General features: G+C 35.8%; 2 protein-coding genes across 2 annotated transcripts in view; one reads left to right on the plus strand and one right to left on the minus strand.

The window, feature by feature from the left end:
• Positions 1 to 2649, minus strand: part of Smp_125570 (hypothetical protein) — a gene marked incomplete at both ends in the record, with an annotated part of 7687 nt that extends 5038 nt beyond the window's left edge. Inside the window, one exon of the mRNA XM_018788582.1 lies at positions 2482 to 2649. Within this exon, the coding sequence (XP_018654110.1) occupies positions 2482 to 2649 (168 nt within the window). The remainder of the gene's footprint in view (positions 1 to 2481) is intronic.
• Positions 2650 to 3693: 1044 nt separating this feature from the next.
• Smp_006290 (hypothetical protein) lies at positions 3694 to 9054 on the plus strand (the record flags this gene model as incomplete). Its single annotated transcript, XM_018788583.1, has 4 exons — positions 3694 to 3858; positions 5158 to 5201; positions 6079 to 6211; positions 9025 to 9054. The coding sequence occupies 4 exons, from the start codon at positions 3694 to 3696 to the stop codon at positions 9052 to 9054; spliced, it is 372 nt and encodes a 123-aa protein (XP_018654111.1).
• Between the last annotated feature and the right edge of the window lie 2453 nt (positions 9055 to 11507).

Below are 11507 nucleotides of genomic sequence, written 5' to 3' on the forward strand. Positions count from 1 at the left end.
ACCCGCTCAAAAGTAGCCTTGTGAGAAGGTCAATCGATGAAAATCAGAAGTAACCTAAAGGATAAGTGCATTTCGTTGGCAAAGAAATCGATCAATTTTCTAAAAATTAGAGTGATATATATATATATATATTCGGTAGCCCAATACACTTTTCCGCGTACTCTTGTGTTCTCACTCAAGCAGTCAGTTGGAGGGTAAGCGCGTAGCACACCGTGTATCAGTATTAGAATGCATAGTTTGGCAAAGAGATTTCGCGAGTTTTAACATAGATCATGTTTACTCCTAAATTCATTTATTTTATTTCAGTTCTGAACGTCGTTCAGTTGCCAGTCAGTTACTTGACAGCATGAGGTTTGCATTAGATATGTCTCCAACCATGGTTACATCCGGTTATAATTGGTCTACAAACTTTACTGCGAATTCTGAATTTCTGTCAACTTCAACTTCCAAAAAACTAAAAACAGTCTCCGTATTTCTCCATTTAATCGCGGAAATCGCCCGCCAAACCCCTTCTGTTATCGATTTATTAAGATCCGGGAAAGAAACTGAAAAGAGTTTACGGTTTTGGGTAAGTGTTTACTGGTGAGGTTGGTCGTCTTATCATTTGATTGTCGGGATTTTTAAAAGACTACTGTGTAGTTTTTCGAATGATTAGTTAGGCAGTTCGTGTACATTGACTCAACATTTACGATTCTTATGGTCGTAATGTTTACTCGTGTATGTGGAATCATACAGTTCAGCTAAGTTGATGATAAAAGCCATACACTGAGTGAATTTCCATGGACACTATTTTTATTATTTACTGTATAATGTGTCAGCAAATGTTTTGGTGAAATTATTTTGTTTATATCATCATATTTCAAGGCACTGTTTGCTAAAATTGGTTAAATTAATTAAGTTTGGCTCACCTTAAACCAAGTCTTACGGTTCTTTTTTACTAGCATATCATGAAATCATTTCTGAAATTGTCAGTGATAGTTTAAAATTAACTTGAATAACCAGATTTGCATATCCCAATGGGTTAAAATAAGTTTATAGACAGCGAGTCTTGTTTCTTCATATGAAAAGCATCAAAAGATATTAAGCTAGATGCTCTGTATTCTATATCAAGTTCTTTTGTAGTAGAATGTACGCTTTAGTCACCATTGAATACAAAATTTGATGGGAAACCGATGTATGACAATCCGAAATCCATACATTCGAGAACTTTTGACTGAACATGCTTTATGTCAAATTTTGAATACACTTTTGATGTTAACATACGTAAATAAAATCTTCATTAAAAATTGGGTGGAATATCTTCAATACATACTTTAATTCTTGATGAATCAATTCTTTGGAGTTAGTATTCATCTCAATCTAACACTGACTAAAGAACCAACATAAATCAGGCAGCTCTGGGTAGCTGTATTGTCCTGATATGCGACTCCTCATCATAACCTAAACAAGACCTCGTCAGAGATCAAGCGTAGAACTTTCAGGTTATGTAGCGGGAGTGATAGCCCAGGAAATATGATACATTTGATCCTGACTCACTTTTTTCTTTGTCTCGTACTTGCTGTGAAACGCGAGAGTCGTGTATTAGATCTACGCCAGGGTTAAAATTTGATGTCACTGAAAACTGTCACTGTTGAACGAAACAAATGTTCAATGGTCATCATCATCCGGTGTTACAGTGTGACAAAAACTGTCTTTAAAGTAAAGAATCTCCACAAGCTTGATAATAAGGTTTTGTCTTGCTCTAATATTTAACTTTATTTTGTACCGGTAGTAGATTTGTAGTTATAAAACATTTCTTACTGCCACTCGATTTGTTAGAATTATGTTGAACTAATTTCAGTATGCTTGTTAAGATATTCATAAAAATATCCCGAAAGTTACTCTGTTGAGTCTAATTCTATGTTGAAATGGTATGTTTCACATGTCTTCAGATTTTTCACATATTTCACATGTCGTTTCTTATTGGTTATTATTTACGGTCGTCCTAACTGTATAAATATGCATTGTCTGTAAATTATATTCAATTTTCTTCTGATCCCACAAACAATTCCCATCTAACGGTTGTGTTCTGATGTATTTGAGATCGGGGAACAGGATTGCAATCGTACTGGGATATCTGGAGTTGGTCAATCGGTAGAATTTCGAGTAGCTACATCGCGGTCCACAATAATGCTGAAGTTACAGTTTGATGTAATTAGTGATCTTATACATCTACAAGGAATAAAACAATTTCAGATTATCGATTTTCCCGTTTCCCCTGAAACTTTGCTTTCACCTTAACTTATGATCTTAGTCCAATTTTATTCATAGATTTAAGTCACCGAGTAATTCTGTTATGAGAGTTAGGTATCTATTTTATTTATAAAACCTACCTTAGTGTCTCATCAGTTAAGTTTACTTGTTATTTATTTGTATGATGTTTATTTTCGTTGATATGTATTCGACGTTGTAGTGTGTTAGTAAGGCTGTGTTGGAACTTACGATCATTTTATTTACACTTGACTCAATATAATCCGTTTTCATGGTGTCTGTGTTGGATTTCGCAGTCTTAATTTCTGCTATTTGTGTATTATTTTTTAAGCATTTATCTTCAGATACCGCCAATATAACAATGAATAGTTCACAAGGGAAGGTGATCAAGTTTTCCATTAAACCAAAGCAATCAGGTTAGATCATAAAAATTATGTTAACCATTCTGACTTCTTATGACTATATTTACGAATTAAGGATAGCTTACTTTCATAACATATGTTTTCTGCGTAACAATTGAATCTTGTAGTTTTTTAACATCATAATCTTCAGCCACTTACCGTACGGTCTACATTTTTCTGTTTTACAAACCAGAAATTTTTCCTTACTACATAATTTAATGCATTGCATGTACCTTGATATGTGCTACTAATAAACTTAAAAGTGTTTTTATTTCAGTGGACTAATATAGTACTTGTTATAAGTACTCAGTATTCATAAGTAACTAATTGAAAGTATTTATATCATTATTGATAAGGAATTAGGTTATTCATTTGTTGATATTCACGATTGTTCATTGACATATTTATGCCTTGCAGATTCCGTCCGTAAAGCAATTTAACACAAGTTTTATAGAATAAATAGATTGTGGGTAGTAGTCGAATCCAGGACCCCCGTTTCTTTCCCGTGTGAAACTTATCATCTGGAAGTACCGGAATCTCGGTCCTGATGTTCACATTGGGACTCAAGCCCAGTACCTGTTTAAACGCGAATGAGTTATCGACCTAGCTGCTCAGTCCAGCCGAAGTTTATTTTTTCGGGTAGTTTAAAGTTATTATAAGGTTTTATATCAAAATTGTCAGTCAGTCAGAATTTGATTTGCGCTCATGAGTTTAATTTACTGATCTAGAAAGTATCCACTTTTGTTCTGAATCAGTATTTTCCAATGCGGTTATTTATTTCATTGTTTTACCTGAAAATTAGGACCAGGAGTGTGGAAGTTTTGCTGGATATTTTGCTCAGAATACCATTATTCAGAGCCTTTTGTTCATATGTTTTTAATCATTGATAATATATATGACACATAGTTAGTCGTTATTGGTCAATCTTCTACATAATAGTGAGATTACATCTCAAGCATTCAAAATTCCATTTATTTTATTAACATGGAATTCCAAACACTGTCCACTTATTGTTTTTCTGGTGGTGTTTAATTTCACAGAAATGCATGATACATTCATCGCTGTAATTCCAGCTGCCAACTTTCCAGGAGTTCTGACACAACTAGACAATATCAAAAAAGTGACAACACCTTCCTTAGACTCAGATGTTGTATTGGTCGACACAAACAACGGTCTATCTTTCACTCTATCTGTGGATTTATCTCAGGTGATAATTTATAATCGTCCTAGCATTTATTATCTTTTTTTATCAAAGTTCTAAATTTGTTGTTTATCGGTTTTTATAGATTATGGATTGCTTACACTTAGCTAGTAGCCTGTGTTTAAAATTTAATTTGGTACTAGGCCTTTAGTGCTATTAGGAGGTGGCATTTTCAAAACTAGTTTTCTGTCCAATATATGTGATTGATTCTAAATAAGGGTTGTCGTTTAACTTAGCGGTCTAATAATATTGTTGTCTGCTGCATCGTGATAAGTAATTTGTAGTTTATGCAACCCATTGAGTAACCTACAAAATAGGTCCTTCGAAATCTCATCTTTCAAGACTTGCACAATTCCTTTTCATACAGAAAATATTAACAGATATCAGTACTGCATCAAAAGATAACTGCTTTCATTATTCGTAACATTCTCAACATATCTTTTTGGTCATTAAATAGGCTCATTTTCTATGGATTAGGATTGTTATTCTGTTTGACTGTGTTGGATCATATATGAGTTTGTCAGTTTTGTAACGAGTGCTCTTTAGGATGAAAAAAATTCTGACTTTTGAACTGTATAACTATTATGGCGTGTCTATATAAATTCTACTGTCAGCTATGAATGTAATATGCGCCACACAATAGCAGAGAGGTCAGTAGGAGTTATCATTGATTTATGTAAGGGCTGTGATACTACCCAGATGCTCGAACCGAAGCAGGTGATTTTCTAAGGCACCACACCCCGAGATTTTGACCTGAAGGCCTAATCAATATAGCAATGAAGCAATGTCAGGAGATGCAGTCCCATAGTAGCCAGTGACCAACATTAGGTCCATACGCCATTTGTTCCCTCAGGGTTCTGGAGCCTATGTGCACCATTGGTTTGGAACCAGGGTTTTCCGACACGTTTAGGTAGACCCTCCGTGTCCACCAACCCGGTTAAAGCACCGGACATTCACTTTTCGCCCTTTCAATTTCGTAAACACCCCTGTCGTGAGAAGGCAGTTAATAGGTATTCCCTGTCAGTGGCTGTATACGCGTGGCCATATGAAAAGCGTTTCGAGACGGAGAGCAAACTCTTCCGCCCCTCGACCCTACCATGGCATTTTGGGCCTTATCTGTCAAACTTAGATTTTGTTTAATCTATTTATTGTAATATGATTCTTTTGTATTTACAATTTACAGTAGACAACTTCAGCGTTTTACGATTTCTTTCAGCATTTTTGGATTCCTTCAGTTTTTTTAAATACTTTGTTTCATAGTTCTCAACTTGATAGATTGGAATCATTATTGATATTTTATTTTAGAAACCGAATATTACTGTATCATGTGAACAACTAAAACAGGATCCGTAAGTCTAGTCTTGCTACTGATTACATCATGTTTTGTTGTTTTGTAGTGTTTCATTTATTCTAGACTCTTCAGCCCCTAATCATTTCAGTATATTTTTATCGCTACACCAATGAGTCTTTAAAATTATTTAGAAAAGTTATTTATTGTGTTGTGTTCTTTATCTTAATTACGATCATAATCCACTTACTCCCTACATTTCAACTCTGAGTGATTTATGCGTCTATCTATTTCCATCCTAAGTAATGAGCTTTTTTGAATAAGAATCTCTGCTTTTTGTTGACATTTACCACTTAAACTGTTGTTTTTCATCTTGAGACAGAAACCGTCCTTTATTTCAGTAATACTCCAATCCTATGACTTAAAATTTCAATCATTTGCTGTATGCTATTAATGTTCGTTTCAAATACAGAAAAATGTGCCACTTTATTTTTTGGAGCCGTTTTATACAGTAATATTTTATAATTTATGAGCAAAATATAAGCTTACAACCAAAAACCCATGTAACTGTTATCTTTTTGAAATAATAATATTCATCATTCTGATTTTCCAACTGGTTGCCTTGTTGTGATCATATGACTGTAAATTTATTTAGGATATTTTTGCTAATCTGCTTACCGTTATGTTTCATTTTTGCCACTAAACTACCAACTTATTGCAATTTGTTACTGCTACAGTTTTATGTCCTGCTTTTGTGTCCTCATACATTCATTTTATTTTTGATGTTTGTAGTTTTTTTCTGTTCATTGCTATGACGGCATTTTAACGGATCTAGTATGTTAGTCAGTTTTATTGATTATCCTACAGGTTAAAAAATTAATAATGATGCTTTGTTTCAAATCTCACGTCTAGTTCTTACTATACTCTTCTTGAACTAGCAAATTTAAAGAACTTTGGAATGATGGGAATTGCAAAACAATTGTCGTCGGTTCTAATTTTGAATGCCAATGTCTTCCAGCTCAGGGTGGAACATTCGCGATCGCTTTGGTTTACTGGTTAGGGTCGTCACATGTAAGTTATGTGTATACATTGAATTTACAGTTTCAGATGAGTATTAGGGATTATTTTTAGTGTTTTTAGTAGCTTGATTCATACTTATCCGTCTGTGAAGACGGTCCACAGGTGAAGTTGAGGAAGCTGTGAGAAGCCCAGAAGGAGCCGAACATATCCCATCCAATCAGCTTCGGGAAGAATATTCTAGAATCACTACGCGTAGCTTCCCTATTGGACAATGCTGATAACTCCCTGTGTGCAGATTGGATGACTAAACTATAAATACCTGACAGTTTTGCACCATAATTGACACTGTTTGGAATAACATTCTTTCTACTTGTCTTCTGTCTTCTGATTTTGCGACTTGGGAGGGTTCTAGCGTTCAAGTGCTCAAGTATTACGCAACATACTAAAAATCTATGTTCAAGATATAACGCGTCTTAATTTTTTAACTGGTTAGGAAAACTGCCCAACATCTGTAATTTTTAAACTAGAGAAAAACGTTTAACTCCTTTTTAAATTTTCTATTATCAAACTAAATGGCTTTTAATTTCTCGAAATATTTTTATTTTGAATAATCGCTCCAATTAATACTTTTTTGTGTTTTTCAGATTCCATTAACACATGTGTACTCCATAAGTATTGTGAATTATATTTTTATTTTCGTAACTATTGTCGCTTTATTCCTGTTTTTAATATTCACCCGTTTCATGTAAGTTAGTATTCTGTAGTGCATAGTATTTTTCTTAGTATTTTTTATTTACGTTTCAAAAGAAGTGTGAATATTTTCAGTGACTACAGTGCCTCGGTAGAAAATTCATATTTAATGAATTTCATCGTAACCTCGATAGTCAAAAAGTACCAAGAATTTTGCTCACACTTTAATTCAATCAAATGATATAACACCTCGAATCATCTTACTCGTAAAATACAACTACAAGATGATATTTGACGTATTAAATAGTTGGTTAAGGTAAACGATTGCTGGATAGAACTATAGTCATAATGTAGGGGACGATGCTCACAGAATTGTTTGCAAATAGTATATAGCGATATGTGGCATCCAAGATGCAACAATTGACGAATAGAGTGAAGAATTTCAGTACATCTAAAGCGCGGCGTTGGTAGAACACTTAGAGACCAGATGAGAAGACAGTTCAGGTGAAAGAACGCACGAACAGATGCGAATGTACAATTAAAAACCATTTACATGTATTATCCAAATACTTTGTGTTGCGATGTGCTGTGTCCAAAATCTGATGTTGATACACGGCGTGCTACGCGCTTACCCTCCAACTGACTGCTTGAGTGAGAACACAAGAGTACGCGGAAAAGTGTATTGGGCTACCGAATATATATATATATATATCACTCTAATTTTTAGAAAATTGATCGATTTCTTTGCCAACGAAATGCACTTATCCTTTAGGTTACTTCTGATTTTCATCGATTGACCTTCTCACAAGGCTACTTTTGAGCGGGTTTCCATATCACTTTGTAACTTCTCACAACGAACATACCTTCCTCCTGCCTATTGCCTTCATACAGTAAAATCACCCCGTACTATATTTTTGTAAGACTAGGTTTTCTTGAACCTCAAAAGCCAGGGTAGTCCGCTAGATTTTGGAAACCTCCCTAGAATCTATAAGTCTGTGAAATATTTAACCGCATCAACTAATTTGCCATCTCTACCCAGTACTCTGCGCCTAAACCCAGCTTTGCTCACTAGATGATCCCAACATACGCATGCAATGCTCCAAAGATATCTATGTTCAATGAGTATCGACGTACGAATTTCCTTCTCTACTTTTAAAGGCTACGTTTCATATCCAGAGAGTAGAACAGAACGAACTGCTGAGGAGCGTAATGCTCCTTAGGTCGGCGGACAGACATCTCGCTACCGTCACAAGTTAGCAAAAGCTAGCCGAACTGTTTGAAATGTGTCGAGATTTTGTCAGACACCAACCCACTAGGTTTGGTTCAACTTTCAAGATAATTGGAGTAATCAACGCGCTCAACTACTTTACTCACTATCATCAGTTCAGGCGTCGATACAGACCAATCCTGAAGTAACATTTTGCATATGGAGGTAGAGAAACGAATCCCAGATATCCTTGTAATATTGCTCAAGACGATCAGAAAGCTGCGCATCCTATCAGCTCCAACAAGAAATAAGACCACATCCTCGGCATATTCTAAGTCCACAAGTAAATCTCTCGGGAGGAAATCAACTCCTGAAAACTACGTGAAGGAAGTGTGAATTGTAGGACGGCGTCTATGACAAAACTAGATAAAAGTGGAACAGTGAAAAACCCTGACGAACGCCACTCGAAGCTGAAAATTCTAGTGATGTTTCCTGAAGAACCACGACGCCATCATAGTGTTCCAGTAGAGCCTTCACAAGGTATATTTACTTCATTGGTACATCTTTCAATGACAAACAATGCTACAAAACCTCTCGACCAACGGAATTGAACGCTGTCTTAAGGTCAAGGAATACAACTATAAAAGGAATCCAGTAATTAAACTTATGCTCTGAAACATGGAGAGAAGTGAATATCTGGTTAGTAAATCCACATCTAAAATTGATGCCGGTTTGGTATCCCTTAATTTCCTTTCTCCAAATGGCAGATAATCGTCTCACGGTTATACAAACTGGTATTGTAGACTCTATATTGACCAAACTGATTACTCTACGGTTATCAAGAAAGAATTTTGGTCTTTGCTAATAAACTAGTACGATCAACAATCGAGACTAGTCAAATGGGATTCCGTCCAGATCCCAGTTTATACTGTTAATTATCTACGATACCTTTGTATTTTTGCATTAGCTGCCGCAATTGTTTGCGAAGATTGCGTAAATTTTATTTTTATTTATGTTTGTGCTACCGTCGCTTGGAAGAGTGAGACAGGTGAATTTTACTTATTAGTAACACCGTTCATAAACACCTCAAAATACATGTGTTACTTACACACTGTTGCGAGCAAGCTGTTGTCTGATCTCATCATCAGTGAATTTAGACGTGAAATTCAGAATATAATCTGGATTTATGCGATACAGAGTTTTGGCATTGTAGGAAATACTATGAAGACTCCGTCCGTAATCCTAAATGAAAAGAGTCATTTAAATAATGACTGAATCGGAAAAGAACAGGAGTAGTGAAAACAACCTACATGTGGATAAGAAGTGGCAGTAAAACCCATACTCAATTGATACAATGTTTAAAAATTGCCATTCAATACAGCAGTATTAAACACATAACGGGTTCATGACTGACGGTCAGTAAAATTCAAACATTTACAAATGTTATTTTAGAACCTGGAATAGATGTTTTATATGAAGTCGAATAAGCAGCTTCTACAAAACAGATAAACTTATATTTAATTCATTATAATAATCTTGAAGAGGCAGTTCTATCTGATAAAACGAGTCTGCTTGCTGGACAATTAGATTATTGCTGACTTGTTGGGGATGCTAGACCCCCCCCCAGGAATCACATAGTAAACGTCATATTTATGTAATTTTACTATGGAAATTTGAATTTCTCATTTTCGCGTCAAAAGCGCCCATTTTTACCTTCAGTTTGTATTTCCCATTTGGAAGGACTTCAAATGTCATTGGTTCTGTTAGCGGGACATAGATTGGATTAAATCATGTTTATGCATGGTGTTGCTGCACGATGATTGGCTAATTCTTATCCAATCAGCTCTAGTCGTTGCTCGGAGAAGACTCTAGAAGCTTCTCATGTAAAATCTATAAATATACTAACGTATTTCGTATTGCGCTTACTACTTCATCTATTCCCGTTATTTGGAATATAATTTTTCCCTATTCAACCGTGTTCTGATTTGGGGACTTGTCGAGGGTATTGGTGTCCAAGAATACTAAGCAGTAGGAATAGCTGGGTCGTAATAAGGACTATATATTAATAGTTATAACAGGTTCGTTTCCTCTTTTATTACGCTGTTTTGTGACGTTTTTCCAAGAACGTTTTTGTGCTGTATATATACTCATGAGTTGTGCTTGTTCGTTCATGCTTCCGGATTAATTCTGGAATATATATTTTTCGGCTGGATCTGGTCTTTTCCATCTAGTTAGCACGGCTGAGGAGCAGTGGAGTAACTAAGTTCGTTTTGATGTTATGTCACTGAGTTTCATTACGTTCGCCACTATTAGATGATATCGTAATCTCTCCAAAACGCAGCAGTGGCGAAGAGGCTGGTGCAAGCGTGGATCCTGCAAAAGTGAAATTATCGCTGGAACGGCGGTTTAAACTTAACCAGATGTTAACAGATACAAAAATTACGCCTACCTCGAAACCTAGCACATCTATTACTAGAGATGGTGGACAAAGCGGACGCCCCCTGCATCTTCGCCTACATGAACATCAATTAGCAGTCAAACGCCACGACATTTCTTCACTCATATCAATACACGTGGACAACTACGGACATACATTCGACTAGGAAAATGTGCAGATTCTGGACAGAGGCAATTCCAAAAACACCAGAGAATTTTTAGAAGCTTGGCACTCAGGTCAATCAGCAATAAACAAACACATTGACATCAATCTAATCTATCAACCAATCAAGAAAATTATGCAGAAACATAGGAGCAAAAATCAAACCAATAGGAGGTATAACCAAAACAAAAAAATAAACAATAACAGATTTAAGGTCAATAAGAACCAATCAACACCGAGGTGCACAGGACAAGCTGTGAATCACATGTGGAGAAATTTAGACACTTCACTTCTACCCGAAGTTTGTGCTGATGATGTCATTCAGAAGGACGATGAAAGCTCCACGACCAAACCATCGAGCTCAGAGAACAAACCCACGTCAACATCTATTACTACTACTACTACACGGTCAACTGATAGCACCGCAAACAGCATTACCGGTTTTCACTACGATCCCGATACTAATGTTACTTTTGACATGTGGTCCCAGCTTCATGAGGGTCTATTTAACTTTGATTTTGCCTCTCAACGTAACTGCTCATTTTCTGACACTATCCAATCATTAAGCCAACAGTTTGGAGATAACTCCTCATTATTCAATACACGTTATCAATATTTAAAGCTGATTATGAACGAAAATGCTGACTTTTTACCCATGTGGGTGAATACGAACGCTTCCAGCTGAAGTCGTTGATTGAAGATCAGTTTAAAGCCTTCATCCTCATCTGTAGTCTCCAGTTGCAAAAGTTTAGTGATATTAGAACGCGGTTAAAGTGTCGATTGTACGAACCTGTCCGGTTAAACACCATCGTTGAAGGAAATAAAAATCCATTAGTTACAAAAGAAGAAAA

This window comes from Schistosoma mansoni, chromosome W (genome assembly GCF_000237925.1).
Source record: "Schistosoma mansoni strain Puerto Rico chromosome W, complete genome".
Lineage (NCBI taxonomy): Eukaryota > Metazoa > Platyhelminthes > Trematoda > Strigeidida > Schistosomatidae > Schistosoma > Schistosoma mansoni.